This window comes from Carcharodon carcharias, chromosome 13 (assembly GCF_017639515.1).
Source record: "Carcharodon carcharias isolate sCarCar2 chromosome 13, sCarCar2.pri, whole genome shotgun sequence".
Lineage (NCBI taxonomy): Eukaryota > Metazoa > Chordata > Chondrichthyes > Lamniformes > Lamnidae > Carcharodon > Carcharodon carcharias.
The window spans coordinates 106195347-106216766 of record NC_054479.1 but is presented as its reverse complement, the minus strand read 5'-3'; the positions used below and the strand labels follow the sequence as shown (position 1 = coordinate 106216766).

The window sequence follows — 21420 nt, the reverse complement described above, 5'->3', positions numbered from 1 at the left end:
CCTCAAATATAATAATCTCGGTTATTTCCTGAGCCACGTGCAAATTCGCATAGGGCAAATAAGATTAGACAAATGAATGCGTGACTCAAAGACTGGTAGAAGGGGATTCTGGTTCTAGGGAAAGTGGGGGCTGTACCATTGGGATGGTCTATACCTGAACAATGCTGGGACCAGTGTTCTCATGAACTAAGGAAGTAGAGAGGATTTTAAACTAAATAAATAGTGGGAGCAAGAGACCAAATGAGGGAAGATGTTGAGACAAGGCTAGAGAGAAAGGCACTAATATGGGAAATGATAAAAGACTGTGACAGGAAGGGATAGAGAGTACAAATCCAGGAGTAAATCAGCAGGTTACTGCTGGTTACTAAAAGACAAAACTAAAGGCTCTGTATCTGAATGCACGTAACATTCGAAACAAATCAGATGAACTGATAGCTCAAATGGAAAGAAGTAAGTACAATCTTATAGCAATTAGAGACATAGCTGCAGGATGACAAAGACTGGGATCTGAATAATAAAGGGTACGTGACATTTAGGAAAGACAGGAAGCTAGGAAAAGGTGGAGGGGTGGCTCTGTTAATTAACGATGACTTTAGTACAATAGTGAGAAATGGTTTAAGTTCAGGAAACCAGGATATGGAGGCGGTTTGGGTAGGGATGAGAAATGATAAAGGCAAGAAGTCACTTCTTGGAGTGGTGTACAAGCCCCCTAATAGTACCCATACAGTAGGACAGAGTATAAAGGAAAAAGTAATAGCAACTTGTCAGAAAGATATGGGGACAATCATGGGGGATTTTAATCTACATACAGACTGGAAAAATCTCTTGGGCAAATGAGGAAGAGTTCATAGAATGTTTTTGGGATAGTTTCCACATTCTGGAGCCAACCAGCGAGCAGGCTTTATTAGACCTGTATTGTGCAATGAGATAGGATTAATTAATGACTTCATACAGAAGGCACCCCTAGGTAGCATCAATCGTAATATGATTGAATTTTACATTCAGTTCTGAGGGAGAGAAGAATGGGTCCAAGACAGGCATTTTAAACTTAAATAAGGGCAATTATGAGGACATGAAAGCAGAGCTAGCTAGAGTGAATTAGGCAAATTAGGTTAAGGGATAGGTCCATAGAGATGCAGTGGCAGACATTTAAAGGGATATTTCAGAATACACAAAATAGATACATTCCAACAAGAAAGAAAAATTCAAAGGGAAGAACCCACTATCAGTGGTTAACCAAAAAAATTAAAGATAGTAACAAATTTCAAGTAAAAGCATATTATTGCAGAAGGATGGGTGGCAAGTCATAAAATTATTAAACAGGAAAAAAAATTAGAGTACTAGATAAAGCTACCTAGAAATATAAAAACAGATTGTAAGAATTTCTACAGGCATTTATAAATAAAAAAGCTAACAAAGTGAGCACTGGTCCTATAGAAAAAGTGAGTCTGGGGAATCAATATTAGAAAATAAGGAGACGGCCAATGAATTGAACAGGTATTTGCATCATCTTCACTACAGAGGATACAAATAACATCTCAGGAATAGCTGTAAATCAGGAAATGGAAGGGGGAAAGCTCAAGAAAATTACAATCACCAGGGAAATCGTACTGAGCAAATTTTTAGAGCTATAGACTGACAAGTCCCTTGACCTTGATGGACTTCATCCTAGGGTCTTAAAAGAAGTGGCCAGTGAGAAAGTTGGTGCATTGGTTTTAATTTTCCAAAATTTCCTAGATTCGGGGAAGGTTCCATTAGATTAGAGAAAATGTAACTCCTTTATTCAAAAAGGAGGGAAATGTTAGAAGGTATTATTAAAGATGCTATAGCAGGGCACAAGGTAATCAGGCAGAGGTAACATGGTTTTGTGAAAGGAAAATCATGTTAACCAATTTATTGGAGTTCTTTGAAGAAATTACATGTGCTGTGGATAAAGGGGAACCAATGGACATACTGTAATAGATTTCTAGAAGGCATTTGATAAGATGCCACATCAAAAGTTATTGTGGAAAATAAAAGCTTATGGTGTAAGGGGTAACATATTGGCATGAATAGAAGTTTGGCTAGCTAACAGGAAACAGAGTGGGTATAAATGGGTCATTTTCTGGCTGGCATTATGTAACAAATGGTGTGCCACAGGAATCAGTGCTGAGACCTCAATTTCTTACAATTTATATAAATGACTTAAACGAAGGGACCAAAGGTATGGTTGCTAAATTTGCTGATGATACAAAGATAAGTAGGAAAGTAAGTTGTGTAGAGGACAAAAGAAGGCTACAAGGGATAGAGATAGGTTAAGTGAGCGGGCAAAGATCTGGCAAACAAAGTATAATGTGTGAAAATGTGAAATTGTCTACTTTGGAAGGAACAATAAAAAAGCATTTTATCTAAATGGTAAGAGATTGCAGAGCTGAGGTGCAGAGGGATCTGGGTATCCTAGTGCATGAATCACAAAAGGCTAGTATGCAGGTACAACAAGTAATTAGGAAAGCAAATAGAAAGTTATCATTTATTGCAAGGGGAATTGAAAACAAAAGTAGAGAAGTTATGCTTCAGTTACATAGGGCATTGGTGATACCACATCTGGAGTACTGTGTACAATATTGGTCTCCTTGTTTAAGGAAAGAAGTAACTGAGTTGGAAACAGTTCAGAGGTTTACTGGGCTAATACCTGGAATGGGAGGCTTGTCTTAAGAGGAAAGGTTGAACAGGCTAGGCTTGTATCCACTGGAGCTTATAAGAGTAACAGGCGACTTGAGTGAAACATAAGATCTTGAGGGGTCTCAACAGGGTGGATGTGGAAAGGATGTTTCCTGTTGTGGGAGAATCTAGAACTAGGGGTCAGTGTTTAAAAATAAGAGGTCGGCCATTTAATACAGAGATGAGGAGAATTTTTTTCAGGGTGTCATAAACCTCAAAAGGCGGTGGAAGCAGAGTCTTCGGATATTTTTCCAGCAGAACTGGATAGAGTTTTGATAAGCTAAGGGGTGAAAGGTTATTGGGGTAGGTGGGAACATGGAGTTGAGGTTACAATCAGATCAGTCATGATCTTATCAAATGGTGGAGCAGGCCTGAGGGGCCAAGTGGCCTGCTCCTTCTCCTGATTTGAGTTCTCTGATGAAATAATAGAAGGTTGAAGGTGGTGAAGTAGATGTATATATGGACTTTCAAAAAGCATGATACAAGTAACATCTCAGGAATAGCTGTAAATCAGGAAATGGAAGGGGGAAAACTCAAGAAAATTACAATCACCAGGGAAATCGTGCTGAGCAAATTTTTAGAGCTGTAGACTGACAAGTCCCTTGGCCCTGATGGACTTCATCATAGGGTCTTAAAAGAAGTGACTAGTGAGAGAAAGTTGGTGCATTGGTTTTACAAAACACTGAAATAGAAGCACAGTATCAAAGGAACAGCGTTAACTTGGGTGTGTAACTGGCCCAGGGACAGGAAGCAGAGAATAATGGTGAACTGATGTTTTTCTGACTGGACAGAAGCATATAGTGGGGTCAGTATTAGGACCATTGAGTTTCTTATAATATATAACTTGGAAGTGGTGAGTACAATTTTGAAGTTTGCAGATGATACAACATTTGGCAATATAGTAAACAGTGAACAGGATAGCAACAAAATTCAAGAGGCTATGGAGACTGGCAAAATGAGCAGACACAGATGCCATTTAATACAGTTAAGTGTGAAGTAATGCACTTTCATAAAAACATGGAGGAGGAGTATAATTCAAACAGTACAATGCAAGTAAGCGGTGGTGAGCCACCTTCTTGAATACAACTGAATGGTTTGTTAGGCCATTTCAGATGGCAGTTACGAGTCATCCACCCTGTTCTGGGTCTGGAGTCATATATAGCTTAGACTGGGCAAATACAGCAGATTTATTTCCCTAAAAGAAGTAAGTGAACAAGATTTTTTTTAATGACAATCCCGTAGTTTCATATTCACCATTACCAATATTAGCTTTTTATTCCAGGTTTTTTAAATAAACTGAATTTAAATTCCTAGCTGCCATGGTAGGATTCGTAGGCCAGTAACAAAAGGTAAGTTAACCTAGTGGCTGTCTGAGATGGTTAAGGAAGATATTCAAAACTGAGGTCTTTTATAGAGAAAGTAAGCAGAAACTGTTTCCTTTGGCATGTGGATGTACCCAGAGGTCATAGATTTTAAAAAATTGGCAGAAGGGGGAGAATTTTTCCTCATACAAAGGATTGTTAGGATCTGCAACACACCACTTGAAAGGTACAATCAGATTCCATAATAATTTTCAAAAGGCAATTGGACATTTATTTGAAGGGAACTAATCTGCACATTTTGAAGGAAAAAGCTGGAGTGTGAGATTACATACAAACAAAAATTAGGAGCAGGAGGCGGCCACTCGACCCCTTGAGCAACCTCCATCATTCCAATAAGATCAGGGCTAATCTGAATGCAGCCTCAACTCCACATTCTGTCTACTCCTGATAAGCTTTGACACCCTCATTAGTCAAAAATCTCTCTACCACTACCTTAAAAATATTAATTAACCCGGCCTCCATCGGTCTCTGGGGAAGAATGTTCCAAAGATTCATGATCCGCTGACCAGAAAAAAATTTCTTCTCATTTCCTTCTTAAATGGGAGACCCCTTTTTTTAAGCTGTGTTCCATAGTTCTGGAATGTCTCACAAGGGGGAACATCCTTTCAACATCCACCCTGTTAAGTCCCCCGAGTGTCTTATACATTTCAATAAGATTACCTCTTATTCATCTAAGTTCCAATGGAAACAGACCCAACCTTTCCTCCTAAGATAACAACCGCGCCCCCCCCCCCAACCCCGCCCCCCCCACCCCACACACACACACACACACACACACACACACACCATCCCAGCTAGTCAGATGAACCTCCTCTGAACTGCTTCTAGCTCATTTATATCCTTTCCTAAATAAAGGAGGCCAAAACTGTACACAGTTCTCTAGATGTGGTCTCACCAACACCCTGTACACTTGCAACAAAACATCCCTACTTTTATATTCCATTCCCCTTGCAATAAGCGAAAACATTCCATTTGCCTTCCTGATCACTCACTGTACCTACATACTAACTTTTCCTGATTCATGTACCAGGACACGCAGATCCCTCTGTAACTCTGTTCTGCAATTTCTCTCTATTTAAATAATACCTGCCAAAGTGGACAAGTTCACATTTTCACACATTATACTCCATCCACCAAATTTTTGCCCACTCACTTAACTGATCTGTGTCCCTTTGCAGGCTCCTGATGTCCCCTTCACAACTTACTCTCCTACCTATCTTTGTGTCATCAGCAAACTTAGCAACCATAAATTTGGACCCTTCATCCAAGTCATTGATATAAATAGTAAATAGTTAACGCCCAGACACTAATCCCTGTGGCACTACAGTTGTCATATCTTGCCAACCCGAAAACGGCTCATTAATCCCTACCCTCTGTTTCCTGTTAGCTAACCAATCTTCTATCTGTGCTAATATGTTACCCTTTACACTATGAGCTCTTATTTAGTATAGTAACCTTTGATGTGGCACCTTGTCAAATGCCTTCTGGAAATCTAAGTACAGGTTCCCTTTCATCCATGTTGTTTGTTACTTCCTCAAATAACTACAATAAATTAGTAAAACATGATTTCCCTTTCACAAAACTACGTTGACTCTACCTGATTGCATTGAGATTTTCTAAGTGCTCCTTCATGACCTCCTTAAGAATAGATTCAAGCAAGTTCCACAAGACAGATGTTAAGCTAAATGGCTTATAGTTTCTGTTTTCTGTCTCCCTCCTTTCTTGAATAGAGGAATCACATTAACTATTTTAGAATCTGATGGGATCTTTCCTGAATCTAGGGAACATTGGAAAATTAAGACCAATGCACCTACTACCTCAGCAACCTCTTCTTTTAAGACCCTAGGATGAAGTTCATCAGGGCCTGGGGACCTTTCAGCTTTAATTTCTAATAATTTTCTCAGTACCCTTTCCCTGTTTTCAGTTCCTCCCTCCCTTGCACCTCCTGATTCACAATTATTTCTGGGACGTTATTTAAATTCTCTCCAGTGAAGACAGGTGCAAAATATCTGTTCAATTCATCCATCATTTCCTTGTTTTCCATTATTAATTCCACATTCTCACTCTATATAGGGCCAACGCTCACTTTATTTACTATTTTTCTTTTTAAATACCTGTAGAAACTCTTACTATCTGTTTTTACACTTCTTGCTAGCTTTCTCTCATACTCTAATATCTCCCTCCTTATTAATCCTTTAGTCATTCTTTGCTGTTCTTTATATTCTGTCCAATCTTCTGACCTGCCAGCCATCTTTGCGCAATTATATGCTTTTTCTTTCAATTTGATACTATCTTTAACTTCTTAGGTAGGCGTAGATGGTGCGTCCTTCTCTTAATAGTGCTCCTCTCTCACTGGAATGTATCTTTTGAGCATTTGGAAATATCTCCTTAAATGTCTGCCACTGCATCTCTACTGACCTATCCCTTAAACTAATTTCCCAGTTCACTTTAACCAGCTCTGTCTTCATGCCCTCATAACTGCCCTTACTTAAGTTTAAAGCACTAATCTTAGATCCACACCTCTTTCCTTCAAACTGAATGTGAAATTCAATCATATTATGATTACTGCTACCTAGGGATGTCTTCACTACGAAGTCATTAATTAATCCCGTCTCATTGTACATTACTAGGTCTAACGTAGCCTGCTCTCTGTTCAGTACTAAAACGCACTGCTCTAAGAAGCTGTCCCAAAAACACTATGAACTCATTATCCAGGCTAACTTTGCCAATCTGATTTGTCCAATCTATTTGTAAGTTAAAATCACCCATGATTTTCATCATACCTTTCTCACAAGCCCTCATTATTTCTTCCTATATGCCCCATTCTACAGCGTGGCTACTGTTAGGGGGGGAGGCTATAAACCACCCGTACACGTGACTTCTTACCTTTACTATTTCTCACCTCTACCCAAACTGATTCTACATCTTGATCTCCAGAACCAAGATCATCACTCTCTATGGTACCAATGTCATCCTTAATTAACAAAGACATCCCACAACCTTTTCCTAGCTTCCTGTCCTTCCTAAATGTCATGTGCCCTTGAATATTAAGGTCCCAGTCTTAGCCATTATAGAGACATGGCTGCAGGATGACAATCAGATCATACATATTTATTTCTATGATTCTGTAGGAAAAAGGGTCTATTGCTTCCAAGTAAAATACCAGCCTACATATTTCTAATTCAACACATGAATAAACATTCAAAGCACCATATGCTTACAAAAAGGTTCTTACTTGCAAAATAATTTAGCAATTTGTCTTCTCTTCCAAATATCTCAGATGGCTTGATGATAATGGAATCTGGGAATTCTTCTCTCACAACCTTTTCTCCAACAGCCTGCCAGAAAAGATTCAGAACATTTCCATTTTGCTCTGTGCACTTTCCTACTAATACATAGGGCTTTTAACTTTTGGAGATCCCATGGAGGTTCTTACCTTTGTTCTTAGAAGCTTTGAAATGCTCTTCATGTGAGCATTCAAGTGAGAAACATGGATTAATTTTTCAACTCCGGCTTCCCTGGATGCATGAGCAATATCCTGTGGAATTTTGACATGGACATCCTCAAACTTGAAGTTCCTAATAAAAAGAAAAGGATTTAACCACTGATCACAAAACAAAGAAAACACTCTGGAAAAATGCAATATTTTTGGCAGTCAATGTCAAATACTCCCATGTCTAGATGGAGAGTAATGTTCATCTGTGGGGAGGAGCGGATATAAACAGAGTTTGTGGTGGAGGTGAAAGATGTCCAATATGCTCCAATGTTGGAGACAATTTAGGTCATTTAAGATTGAAGGCCTGACAAGCAGTCTACCAACACAAGGCATGAAGGGGTCAAGGTGGGTGTGGTGAAGTAGAGTTGGGCATCATCAGCATCTGCAGGGAAGCTGACCCCATATTTGTAGTTAATGCTCTTAAGGGGAAGTCTTCTGCCTTCATGGGTAAATTGGTTATTAGTATTTTATTCTAAATGTAGTATCTGAAATTAAACATTAGAGATTGGAAACTCAGCATCCAGAGAAATTATGGGCACAATTTTGGTAATTTTGTCTTTGTGAGATGGTGTAAAATGGGTGATGGCCAATCGGCAGTGTGTATTATATATATCTCAATTTCAGGAGGTGTGTGTCAACTGTGATTCAGTTGATAGCACTCTAATCTCTGAGTTAAAATGTTGAGAGTTCAAGTCCCACTTCAAGACGAGCACAAAAATCGAGACTTACATTCCAATGTAGTACTGAGGGAGTGCTGCACTGCCAGAGATGATGTCTTTCAGGACCGATGCTCTGTCGGGCCTCTCAAGTGGGCATAAAAGATCCAATGGCATTCTTTTGAAGGGCACTCAGGCCAAAATTTCTCCCTCAATCAACAAATTATCTGGCCATTATCACTGCTGTTTGTGGAAACTCGCGATGTGTAAATTGGCTGCCGCTTTTCTTATAACAGTACAATAATTGCCAAATGACTGCATTGGCTGTAAAGCACTTTGCGGTGCCTGTGATCATGAAAGTTGATATACAAATGCAAGACCTTATTTTTCATTTCAATATGGACCTGAAGGTCCCAGTTTAAATACTGGTGTGTGCAGAGTTGAGCAATATCATCCAAGGTTAGGTATAAGCTGCTGTGATTTCTAGCAGGTTTTAAGTGTTCCTGTGAAACTACAGTCTAGTTTGAGTCAGTGCCTCAAAGAGGACAGATAACCGTAATACAAATCCCATTCTTACAGTAGCCAAGTAGGCCTCATTCTGAGCCTTTCACCCAATTAGCTAAAGGTTCCTCAGCCCGGAAACAACAAAAAAAAATCCTAATGTGTGGCAGCTGATCTACATTCAAAACATTGAATTCTATATAGCAAAACAAATAATTATTGTTCTTCCTTTGTTAAGCTGATGCTTACCCTGTTTCCCATTCCCGTCCAACAAGGTTAATAACAACACTGGAATGTTCCACAGCTCGTCTGGTGGAAGCTTTATCTCTAGGATTCCAATCCTGATAATCAAATATATTAGAGGACAGATTAAAAATTCAGCCAGCCTTTGTAACATTAATGTCCAACATGCAACCTCCTATAGTTGGCAAGCCATCCTTCAACGCCAAAGCAATTCAGTATATATATGTTTACTTTTGGTATCTGGTGGTTTGCCCTATTTGAATTTCTTGAGGCTGGAGGCTTGGAAGTGGATACTTTAGTATTACTGCCTCTTTGTGGCTAAATCAGATTGGTCAATATCAGCAGCTTGAGATATGTAGAAATTATTGGGGATATGGATTTAAACTTTACATGTGGTCATTGAAGCTTAGTAATATGCACCCATTCAGCCACAAAAATAAAAGTTTGGACGCTCCTGTTCAACATGGTAGCCAGTTATTTCAACCAATTCCCCAGATTGGAACATTTGCACCATGTGGATTGCATACATTTCCATCCATTCAAGATAAAAGCAAAAAACTGCGGATGCTGGAAATCCAAAACAAAAATAAAAATACCTGGAAAAACTCAGCAGGTCTGACAGCATCTGCGGAGAGGAACACAGTTAACGTTTCGAGTCCGAACGACTCTTCATCAGAACTAAGTAAAAATAGAAGAGGTAAAATATAAGCTGGTTTAAGGGGGAGTGGGACAGTTAGAGCTGGATAGAGGGCCAGTGATAGGTGGAGATAACCAAAAGATGTCACAGCTAAAAAGGACAAAGAGGTGTTGTCGGTGGTGATATTATCTAAGGAATGTGTTCATGGTGACATTAAGGGTAGAAAGCAGGACGAGCAAGGTACAGATAGCCCTAGTGGGGGTGGGGTGAGGGGAAGGGATCGAAATAGGCTAAAAGGTAGAGATAAAACAATGGATGGAAATACATTTAAAAATAATGGAAATAGGTGGGAAAAGAAATATATATATAACTTATTGGAAAAAGGGGGATCAGACAGGGGGTGGGGATGGAGGAGAGAGTTCATGATCTAAAGTTGTTGAACTCAATATTCAGTCCGGAAGGCTGTAAAGTGCCTAGTCGGAAGATGAGCTTCACTGGAACACTGCAGCCGGCCAAGGATGTGGGCATGAGAGCAGGGTGGTGTGTTGAAATGGCAAGCAACAGGGAGGTCTGGGTCATGCTTGCGGACAGGCCAAAGGTGTTCAACAAAGCGGTCACCCAGTCTGTGTTTGGTCTCTCCAATGCATTGGGAGCAGCGAATGCAATAGACTAAATTGAGAGAAGTGCAAGTGAAGCGCTGCTTCACTTGAAAGGAGTGTTTGGGCCCTTGGACAGTGAGGAGGGGGGAAGTAAAGGGGCAGATGCTGCACCTTCTGTGGTTGCATGGGAAGGTGCCATGGGAAGGGGTTGAGGTGTAGGGGGTGATGGAGGAGTGGACCAGGGTGTCCCGGAGGGAACGATCCCTGCGGAATGCCAACAGGGGGGTGAAGGGAAGATGTGTTTGGTGGTGGCATCACGCTGGAGTTGGCAGAAATGGCGGAGGATGATCCTTTGAATGCAGAGGCTGGTAGGGTGATAAGTGGGGGACCCTATCAAGGTTCTGGGAGGGAGAGGAAGGTGTGAGGGCAGATGCGCGGGAGATGGGCCGGATGCAGTAGAGGGCCCTGTCAACCACCGTGAGTGGAAAACCTCGGTTAAGGAAAAAAGAAGACATGTCAGAGGAACTGTTTTTGAAAGTGGCATCATGAGAACAGATGCGATGGAGGCGAAGGAACTGAGAGAATGGGATTGCGTCCTTACAGGTAGTGGGGTGTGAGGAGCTGTAGTCGAGGTAGCTGTGGGAGTCAGAAGGCTTGTAATGAATATTGATGGACAGTCTATCACCAGAAATTGAAACAGAGAGGTCAAGGAAGGGAAGGGAAGTGTCAGAGATGAACCATGTGAAAATGATGGAGGAGTGGAAATTGGAAGCAAAATTAATAAAATTTTCCAGGTCCAAACGAGAGCATGAAGCAGCACCGAAGCAGTCATTGGTGTACCGGAGAAAGAGTTGTGCGAGGGGGCCGGAGTAGGACTGGAACAAATGGTTCCATCCATTCAAGCCTGTTTTCACAACAGGACCAATTTATGACTCCTCAGTTCAATATCACTCTAATATACATTAACCCTGGCTATGTTATGTTTAAAATGTTATCTTGCCTGTGGCTCTCAATAGGATGCAAAGTAATTTGAATCCAAAACACTGCCCCAATAGATGGATAAATTACAGAAAATTTGATTGAAAGCTGCTTCCGTCAGTTGAGAGGGTGGTTGACCCATTCACGCATTTCCACTTCTCCCAGTGTAACTCAGTAATTTTCCCTCCAACTGTACAGGGATGTGTCAGACAGTTGCGTACCCTTTACAAGTTCATTCGAATCTGGTAATTCAGCACAAAGAGAAACTGCACTATAAACTTGTGTCAATATCACAATCATATCTTTCATGAGTTTTCAAAAGTATCAGTTAAACATTTCAAATTTTCTTGCAAGAGTTTTTGAGACTCACTAGAAAGGTCAGCTGTCCCAGATCACCCATGGGTTTGAGATGATTAACGTCATATGCATCACAGCGATATGGGATCACTACCTGAGAGCCAATCCGCCCTAAAAACGAGAAGGATTTCTGTATTAAACAAAACTTTTACATTAAAATGCAGCCTTCTTGGTATTGCGTACACTGAAAAGAGCATATGAATATCTGCAACAGGATTTCTTCAAACAAACATTATAAGAATCATTTACTATTTGGTTTTTGAATATTCCCTAATAACTTGCAATGTGCTACTTCTAGTAAAATGTTTTTGGTCATCTAGAACTCTGGCACCTCCAAAAACCCATCTCATCATTGTTTTTAGCCGTTTCCAAACCGAAGAACTGATGCAGAATGTCTGTTCACCCAAAACAGCGTGTAACTGAAAACTATAAAAAAGCTATAAAGGCTCAATTTTTGGCCCACCTGTATGGGATGGATTTAATATGGCATCAGGAACAGTAATAATTTTAAATGGGAAATTTCAATTCTCCTTCCACCTGCCCAAAAGTCTTCTGGAAAGTTTACAGGTTTCATGTTTACTAGTTGATCATTTGTGGTATCGCACTAGTGAAGTCAAAACCAAGTCTAGTTTTTGGAGGAGGGATGGGTGGTAATACAAGGACAACAAGGAATACTATTGTGCCAATAAGTTGAAAAGCAAGGGGCCAGGGATTTAGAATGTGTTGGATCAACTACTGTACTGCAAGATTAAATATATAAATACCGGTCAATTCAAAGAAATTTGTAGTTGTATTGGTGATAACCTACATGATAGTCAATTTGGGACTACATGCAAACTTAAAACCCCATCACAACTATCACTTAGCAGGTATGATGTGAAACATAGCATCACAATCATCTATCACAGTGCCATCTGTGTAACACTTGCTGCAGACAATGCAAAGACTCACCTTTAATTTAATATGTTAAGGAGAATTCTAAAATCATTCACAAAATCAGCTGCTAAATCTGCAAATCTAAGGTTCTTCTAACTTGTGAACTTAGGCACCAGAGAAATATGATCTTTTCAAAAAATGACTAGTTATTATTACTTTCTTTTATTACATTCAATAATCGGGTTAAGGTCTTTCAGGTCACGGAAGCATCTCTCTATTACCCTAACATTGCCATCATAGTTAATCGTTCTAGAACACTGGCATCCTTCTATTATATAAACTCTCCCAATGCCTCTTCCATGAAGCCCAGCCCTTTAGTCATCATGATGTCTATATTTTCTACAAGCTCTACAGTTACATTGCTTGGTAGATCATTAAGAATGAGTAAACTTTAAAATTTACGCCTGGTTAATTTCCTTTGCTTACTTTCTTGGTATATTATGAAGCAATAATCTGGGTTTCACTAACCTATGCCATTTATTATTCTTCCATGGCATTCACTGCTTAATCATCTAACCTCCAGAACTTCTTTAGTCTTTCCTCATACCCCCTTTACCCTGGGACCAGCCCTTTTCTCACACACTTTCTAATGCAGGAGTATTGGTTGTGGTGTGATAAAGAAAAGCATTCTAATTATGACTTGTGCAGAGGATTATAAAGCCAGCATTTGCAAACAATTCTATTAATTTATTAAACAAATTCCTTCACCACTTTATCTGAATATTGAAAGTGACCTAGAATAATTGCTTTCATATCAGTAAGCATGGCTACTAGTTGTAAACAGAAGGCAGAGATTCTGACTGTGGGCAGCAATAAATTTTGCCAACGGCCATAGAGGGGCTTGGAAAAGTAGCATTTCATCTCTAGATTTTACTGTGAATGCCTCTCAAATATATAAGCACAATAAAAGTAAATTTGTTTGAATTCAAACAGAAAACTGCCAAGATTTGTGATTCTGCAGGGAAAAGGGATCGTTTTTGCCAAGCCTAATAAGATGTACACAACAATAGTTACTGGCCACAAAGAACTAGACTTTTTCAAAAGAATTATCACAAAAAAGTGGCACTGGGCCTTTACAAAACATACACAATCACAGGGAGATAAAGACCAACATAATGCCCAATACTGAGAGGAAGTGGTGTTATATCTTGGTCTTGGATGTTTGAACTATCATCCAAGCTCCAGATTTGACAAAACAGACAACTTCCACATGTCAACATACAGAGATACAGTTAAAGCAAAGTCCACTTATTTCACTCACTTCTCTGCTTGAAAACATAGAAGCAGGGAATAAGAAACCATGTGACCTATCCTTTCATGAGCTAAATTGATATTTTCCAAGCGCCACCTTGTTTACAGATTATTAACAGAAAAAAAATGATCTGCATTTTTTGCTTTCAGCTGTGGGCAAAGGACAGTCATTCGCTATACTCTTATTTTAAACCTGCATGCATGTTCTTTTGTATGTTTCCAGTAGGAAGGAGCTGAGACACCTATTTTCTCCCTTCTCCTGTAGCCCCATTAATAAAAGGAGTTACCTCTCCTCCCACCTTGCTTTGTAAGATAGTGACTTTCAACTGTTCTTAAATGTGCATGGAGGCCATCCTGACTAATGATCCTACGATGAGCCAACGAATCCTCAATGTATTAATTGTGAATTCCAAACACCAGCCTATCTGGCTTCAATACACATCCATTCAATGTCCGTAGGTTCTTTTAAAAAGACTTCTGTGAACTCAGTGTTTAAAACATAATCCATAAATATAACATAACCCTAAAAATCTTTAACTGAAGGATGATCAATAATCCCAAAACACGACAAATGCCAAGGAGTTCAAAGGCTGCAATCAAATAAAACCTACAACATGTGTAGAGTGGAGAACAATAAGCTAAAGTACAGTCAATCAATCTCAGTAGTTCAATAATCAGAAGCTTAAGTCAGTAAGGACACACGCTGCTTATGCACCAACTTCCTGCATTGATTGCAGCTTATCATTATATGTGAGGGTGGTGTTACAGGAAAGATTATACCACCCACCTCTGAGGTTATGCAACGGAGTTGGAGGTGTTTTAAACGGGAAATATTCATTTATTCAGAGTGTCTTACATTATAGTGGCCTTTCCCCACCGCAGCTTTATCTCAATAATGTTCTTTCATGGCTTAAATTGTATAAAATGCTAAAAAAAAGATACTTTCCATGCCCTGCTCACAACTCAGTTATTTGTAAATCTTTTCTCATGTTGTTGTGTGAAACTGATTTCACTGTGCAGTCTTAGCATTGCAGCATTCATTACCAGAACCCATATACCGTTTGAAAACAGTATTTTATTTCACAAAAGCTTAAGAAACTGAAGTAAAAACTAGTTTAGAAAAATATATTCACAATCCCTATTGTAAGTCAATATTGATATATGTATTGAATCTTACCGAGCCTGTTTACCACATATCGGCCAACAAATCCAGATGCTCCAAAAACTGTAGCCACAATCCCACTAAAAGATGAACGTCCACCTTTACCTCTAGGAATGAGAGAATGGTGAACCTTCCTTTTCTGAATCAAAATGGACACGGCCGAGGCCAAACCAGGTGAAACAGACCCTGAAAGACAACACAAGTAGTGAAGGTTATCGACATATAAAGATGAATTATTACCTGTTGCATACGATAAGAAATATTGTCTACATGCCAATTTTACATATTCAAATGGAAAATCGTTTTATATAAGGATTAGCAAAACCGTTGCTACCTGCATCTGATGAAAAAAATAAAATTACAGTATAGTAAACATTCTTAAAAATATTTTATAAGGGTGAACAAATAGTATAAACTTATTTTTGAGCTGTCACATTGGATAGCAGTTCAACTTTCATAAAGGCCACAACATTGAGTTCACATCAAATTATATATAATACATCCACCAAGCAATATTTCCCATCAGATGCAGTTACTCAGTTCTCATCCAAATGAAATTAGTAGCCTTGTAAAATGAAGGAAACTACTGGAATAATGTTAAAGAACTAAAGATATCACTGTATCAGCTTGATTCAAGAGGAAAAAGGAATTCTAACACTATATTTTCTTGAAAGATAATGAAACTTTGGGACAACTTGAAACATTTCAGAATGCAACTGGATAACAATCCAAATCTCAATGCAATTAATTCATGTACTGATTTTAACAGGTCTGATTCATTAACTGGGTCAACAAAAGTTGCTAACCTGACTTCCTAATGCATTTTCATTAACTCTGGTTTCTAATCATTGCATGATCCTTCTCTGATTGCTCTTTTCTTTCCTAAATATCTCCCTCTATCTCTGACAGTGAGCTTTCAATAGAACACTTAGCAGAAATCCACAATCTCCCATATTTACTTGATTTATTTGCATCATATCTGATCTGGCAATTTTTCATAGAGTTGGTGAAACACCCTCATCTATTGTTCAGACTCGAGCATCTTTGTCCCATCTCTGACACTCCCCTCAACTGATGAATCAGTACTCCTCTATGTTGAACACCACTTGGAGGAAGCACTGGAGGTGGCATGGGTGCAAAATGTACTGTGGATGGGGGACTTCAATTTCCATCACCAAGAGTGGCTCAGTAGCACCATTACAGACCAAGCTGGCTGAGTCCTAAAGGACACAGCTGCTATACTGGGTCTGCGGCAGGTGGTGAGAACACCAACATGAGGGAAAACATATTTGACCTCATCCTCACCAACCTGCCTGCCACAGCTGCATCTTTCTATGACAGTATAGGTAAGAGTGACAACCACACAGTTCTTGTGGAGACGAAGTCCCATCTTCACATTGAGGATACCCTCTATAGTGTTGTGTGGCACTACCAGTGTTAAATGGGATAGATTTCGAACAGATCTACTGAATCAAGACTGGGCAACCACGAGGCACTGTGGGCCATTAGCAGCAGCAGACTTGTACTTAACCACAATCTGTAACCTCATGACCCAGCATATCCCCCACTCTACCATTACTACCAAGCCAGGGGAATCAACCCTGGTTCAATGGAGAATACAGGAGGGCCATGCCAGGAGCAGCACAAGGCATACCTGAAAATGAGGCGTCAACCTAGTGAAGCTACAAGACAGGACTATTTGCATGCCAAACAGCATAAGCAGCAAGTGATGGATAGAACTAAGCGATCCCACAACCAATGGATCAAATCTAAGCTCTGCAGTCTTGCCACATCCAGTTGTGAATGGTGATGGACAATTAAACAACCCACTGGAGGAGGAGGCTTCACAAATATCCCCATCCTCAATGATGGGGAACACAGCACATCAGTGCAAAAGATAAGACTGAGGCATTCGCAACAATCTTCAGCCAGAAGTGCCGAGTGGATGATCCATCTCAGCTTCCTCTGGAGGTCCCCAGCACCATAGATGTCAGTCTTCTGCCAACTGGATTCACTCCACGTGATATGAAGAAATGGCTGAAGGCAATGAATTTTTTTTTGCATTCATGGGATGTAGGCTTCGCTGGCTGGGCCAGCATCTATTGCCCATCGCTAGATGCCCTTGAGAAGGTGGTGGTGAGCTGCCTTCTTGAACCACTGGAGCCCATGTGGTGTAGGTACATCCACAGTGCTGTTAGGAAGGGAGTTCCAAGATAGTGATCCAGCAACAGTTAAGGAACGGTGATATATTTCCAAGTCGGGATGGTAAGTGACTTGGAGGGGAATTTCCAGGTGGTGGTGTTCCCATCTATCTGCTGCCCTTGTCCTTCTAGGTGGTAGTGGTCATGGGTTTGAAAGGTGCTGTCTAAAGAGCATTGGTGAATCCCTGCAGTGCATCATGTAGATGGTACACACTGCTGCTCCTGTGGATCGGTGGTGAAGGGAGTGAACATTTGTTGATGTGGTGCCAATCAAGCAGACTGCTTTATCCTGGATGGTGTCCAGCTTCTTCAGTTGTGTAGGAGCTGCCCTCATCCAGGCAAGTGGGGAGTATTCCATCACATTCCTGACTTGTGCCTTGTAGATCGTGGACAGGCTTTGGGGAGCCAGGAGGCGAGTTACACGTCGCACGATTCTTAGCTTCTGACCTGCGCTTGTAGTCACAATATTTATATGGCTAGTCCAGTTCAGTTTCTGGTCAATAGTAACCCCCAGGATGTTGATAGTGGGGGATTTAGTGATGGTAATGTCATTGAACATCAAGGGGCAATGGCTGGATTCTCTCTTGTTGGAGATGGTCATTACCTGACACTAGTGTGGCTCGAGTGTTACTTGCTACTTGTCAGCCCAAGCCTGGGTATTGTCCAGGTCTTGCTGCATTTGGACATGGCCTGTTTCACTATCTGAGGAGTCGCGAATGGTGCTGAACATTTTGCAATCATCAGCAAGCTCCCCACTTCTGACCTCATGATGGAAGGAAGTTAATTGATGAAGATGCTGAAGATGGTTGGGCCTAGAACAGAATGCTGTCAGGGCTCATTGCAAAGGCAATGGGCCCTGACAACATTCCAGCAATAATACTGAAGACTTGTGCTCCAGGACTTGCCCTGTCCCTAGCCAAGCTGTCCCAGTACAGCTACAACACTGGCATCTACCTGGCAATGTGGAAAATTGCCCAGGTATGTCCTGTACACAAAAAGCAGGACAAATCCAACCCAGCCCAACCTGCTTCAGCTGCTTCATCAATGACCTTCATTCCATCATAAGGTCAGAAGGGGGGGGGTGTGTCATTGATCATTGCACAATGTTCAGCACCATTCATGACTCCTCAGATACTGAAGCAGTCCATGTCCAAATGCAGCAAGACCTGGACAAGTGCCAAGTAACATTCATGCCACACAAGTAGATACAATCTAACCATCTTCCCTTGACATTCAATTGGCATTACCATCGCTACATCCCCCACTATTAACACCTTGGGGGTTACCATTGACCAGAAACTGAACTGGACTAGCCATATAAATACAAGAGCAGGTCAGAGGCTAGGATTCCTGCAGCAAGTAACTCACCTCCTGACTTCCCAAAGGCTATCCACAATCTACAAGGCACAAGTGAGGAGTGCGATGGAATACTCTCCACTTGCCTGGATGAGGGCAGTTCCAACAACACTCAAGAAACTTGACACCATCCAAGACAAAGCAGCCCACTGGATTGGCGCCCCATCCACAAACACTGATGCACAGTGGCAGCAGTGTGTACCATCTACAAGATGCACTGCAGAAACTCACTGAGTCTCCTTAGATAGCATCTTCCCAGCCCATGACCACTATGATCTAGAACGACAAGGGCAGCAGACAGATAGGAACACCACCACCTGGAAGTTCCCCTCCAAACCACGCACCATCTTGACTTGGAAATATATCGCCGTTCCTCCACTGTCGCTGGGTCAAAATCCTAGAACTCTCTCCCTGACAGCACTGTGGGTGTACCTACACCACATGGACTGCAGCAGTTCAAGAAGGCAGCTCACCACTTCTTTCTCAAGGGTAATTAGGGATAGGCAATAAATGCTGGCTTAGCCAGCCACATCCCATGAATGAATAATAAAAAAAATTCTCTCTACCACTTATGAGGAAAAAAAAAGTTCCCCTAGTGCATTCGTTCTACTTCATAGGCCACTACCCCCAGATTGTCATCAAGCATTTCCTCAAATATACAAAACCGTGGCAAATACACAATTATCTGAGCCCAAAATATTCTTTTCATTAGACAGTAATTTGCACATCAAAAACAGAATTACCTGGAAAAACTCAGCAGGTCTGGCAGCATCGGCGGAGAAGAAAAGAGTTGACGTTTCGAGTCCTCATGACCCTTCGACTCGAAACGTCAACTCTTTTCTTCTCCGCCGATGCTGCCAGACCTGCTGAGTTTTTCCAGGTAATTCTGTTTTTGTTTTGGATTTCCAGCATCCGCAGTTTTTTTGTTTTTATTTTAGTAATTTGCACATGTTCACCAATTTATTTGGCTGCTTTTGCTGGTCTCATGGCAGTATCCTCTATATGGAACAGCTCAATTGCAGACTGCATGATCATTTTAGTCAACATCGTTATCCCGTTCCCTCTGTGCCTCACCACTTCAATCCTATTAAAAGTTGCCAAAATCAGTGTTAATATTGATTATGTTGACAGCACAGTACCACGAGGAAAGACTTCTGTATCTACCTTAGAACCTGTCTAAGAAGCATCTCAAAGTGCTTTACAAACAATGAATGTGTGTAAGCCATTTTACACATAGCAAGATCTCACAAACAGAATGAGATGAATGTCTTTGGTGGTGCAGGTTTAGAGAAAATTGCTGGTCAACATATAAGAAAAAATTGTTGCAAAATGGGAATCTGCACATCAGCCTAAAGCCCGGAGTGACAGTTGATTTATAATTCCTTCAGGTCCTTAATTAGGGCTCAAACCCAAAATGTTCTAAAACAGAAGGAACTGTGCTACAAAATCACACCAGAAATAGATGATTTGCATCACTACCATATTTCGCTAACCTTTTAAACTCATTTTCTCTTTGATCTTTTAAATAAAAAAGTTGTATGCTCGTTAAAAGGCCTAGACTTTTAGTTAACATAAACACCGTGTGCATATATAGGCGAGAGCACCCAGAGTCCAGGGAGCGGGGGAAATCGACCCCGGATGAGATACAGTTTCGGGTTTGGCTCTGATATCAGGCGGGAACCAAATCCAGCGAAATAAAGCCGGGAAAAAAACAAAAAAACTGCGGATGCTGGAAATCCAAAACAAAAACAGAATTACCTGGAAAAACTCAGCAGGTCTGGCAGCATCGGCGGAGAAGAAAAGAGTTGACGTTTCGAGTCCTCATGACCCTTCGACAGTTCTGTCAGTTTTTCCAGGTAATTCTGTTTTTGTTTTGAAATAAAGCCGGGCCCGAGTGAGACCGGAGACCAGGACTGACCTGACATTGGGAGGACACGGGCCCGTACCCCAACACTTAACACCGCCGCCATCTTGCATCAGCTGACACCAAACACCCAATCACCGAACGAGGCTCCACGATGTCAACTGTGAGCTTCAGGGGGAGGAGTCAATATACACCAATAGCGTCAATGCACAGTAAATCTTGCTGTCCAATAAGATCAATGCACCATAAACACCACTGTCCAATAGGGTCAGTGCATCATACATCCCGCTGTCCAATAGGATCAATGCACCATAAATTCCATTTCCAATAGGATCAACGGACCATAAACTCCAAGATAAAAGCAGAATACTCCAGATGCTGGAAATCTGAAACAAAAACAGAAAATGCGGAAAAAACTCAGCAGGTCTAACAGTATCTGTGTAGAGAAAAAAAAAGTAAACGTTTCAAGTCCATTTAAATCTTCAGACTGCATGAACCCCATTATCCAATAGGGTCAGTGCATCATAAACACTGCTACCCAATCGGGTCAGTGTGTCATAAACCCCACTGTCCAATAGGGTCAACAGACCATAAACGTCATTACCTGGAAAAACTCAGCAGGTCCGGCAGCATCGGCGGAGAAGAAAAGAGTTGACGTTTCGAGTCCTCATGACCCTTCAAATGGCAAGCGACAGGAAGGTTTGGGTCATTCTTGCGGACAGACCGCAGGTGTTCTGCAAAGCGGTCGCCCAGTTTACGTTTGGTCTCTCCAATGTAGAGGAGACCGCATTGGGAGCAACGAATGCGGTAGACGTTGCATTGACGCTGTTGGACAACAGCGTTCATGGTGCACATGCTATTGGTGGGATAGTAGTATGATGCTCTGACCCTATTGGACAGTGGGGTTGATGATGCACTGACCCAATTGGGCAGGTGCTTTATGGTGCTGTGCCCCTATTGGGAAGCAAGGTTTATGGTGCTCTAAACCTATTGGACAGCAGAAGGGTCATGAGGACTCGAAACGTCAACTCTTTTCTTCTCCGCCGATGCTGCCGGACCTGCTGAGTTTTTCCAGGTAATTCTGTTTTTGTTTTGGATTTC

At 41.0% G+C, this 21420-nt stretch overlaps 1 protein-coding gene across 2 annotated transcripts in view; it reads right to left on the bottom strand.

Moving 5' to 3' along the window:
- ndufa9a (NADH:ubiquinone oxidoreductase subunit A9a) overlaps window positions 1-20512 on the bottom strand; it is a 30404-nt gene extending 9892 nt beyond the window's left edge. Inside the window, exons 1-6 of one of the 2 annotated variants that reach the window (XM_041203440.1) lie at window positions 20374-20512; window positions 14914-15084; window positions 11563-11660; window positions 8985-9076; window positions 7519-7660; window positions 7318-7420 (exon numbers count right to left, since the gene is read on the bottom strand). In XM_041203440.1, coding sequence (XP_041059374.1) covers window positions 7318-7420; window positions 7519-7660; window positions 8985-9076; window positions 11563-11660; window positions 14914-15084; window positions 20374-20425 — 658 coding nt within the window. In that variant the 5' untranslated portion in view covers window positions 20426-20512. The remainder of the gene's footprint in view (window positions 1-7317; window positions 7421-7518; window positions 7661-8984; window positions 9077-11562; window positions 11661-14913; window positions 15085-20373) is intronic. The other variant, XM_041203441.1, reaches the window with a different exon arrangement.
- Window positions 20513-21420: the final 908 nt, after the last annotated feature.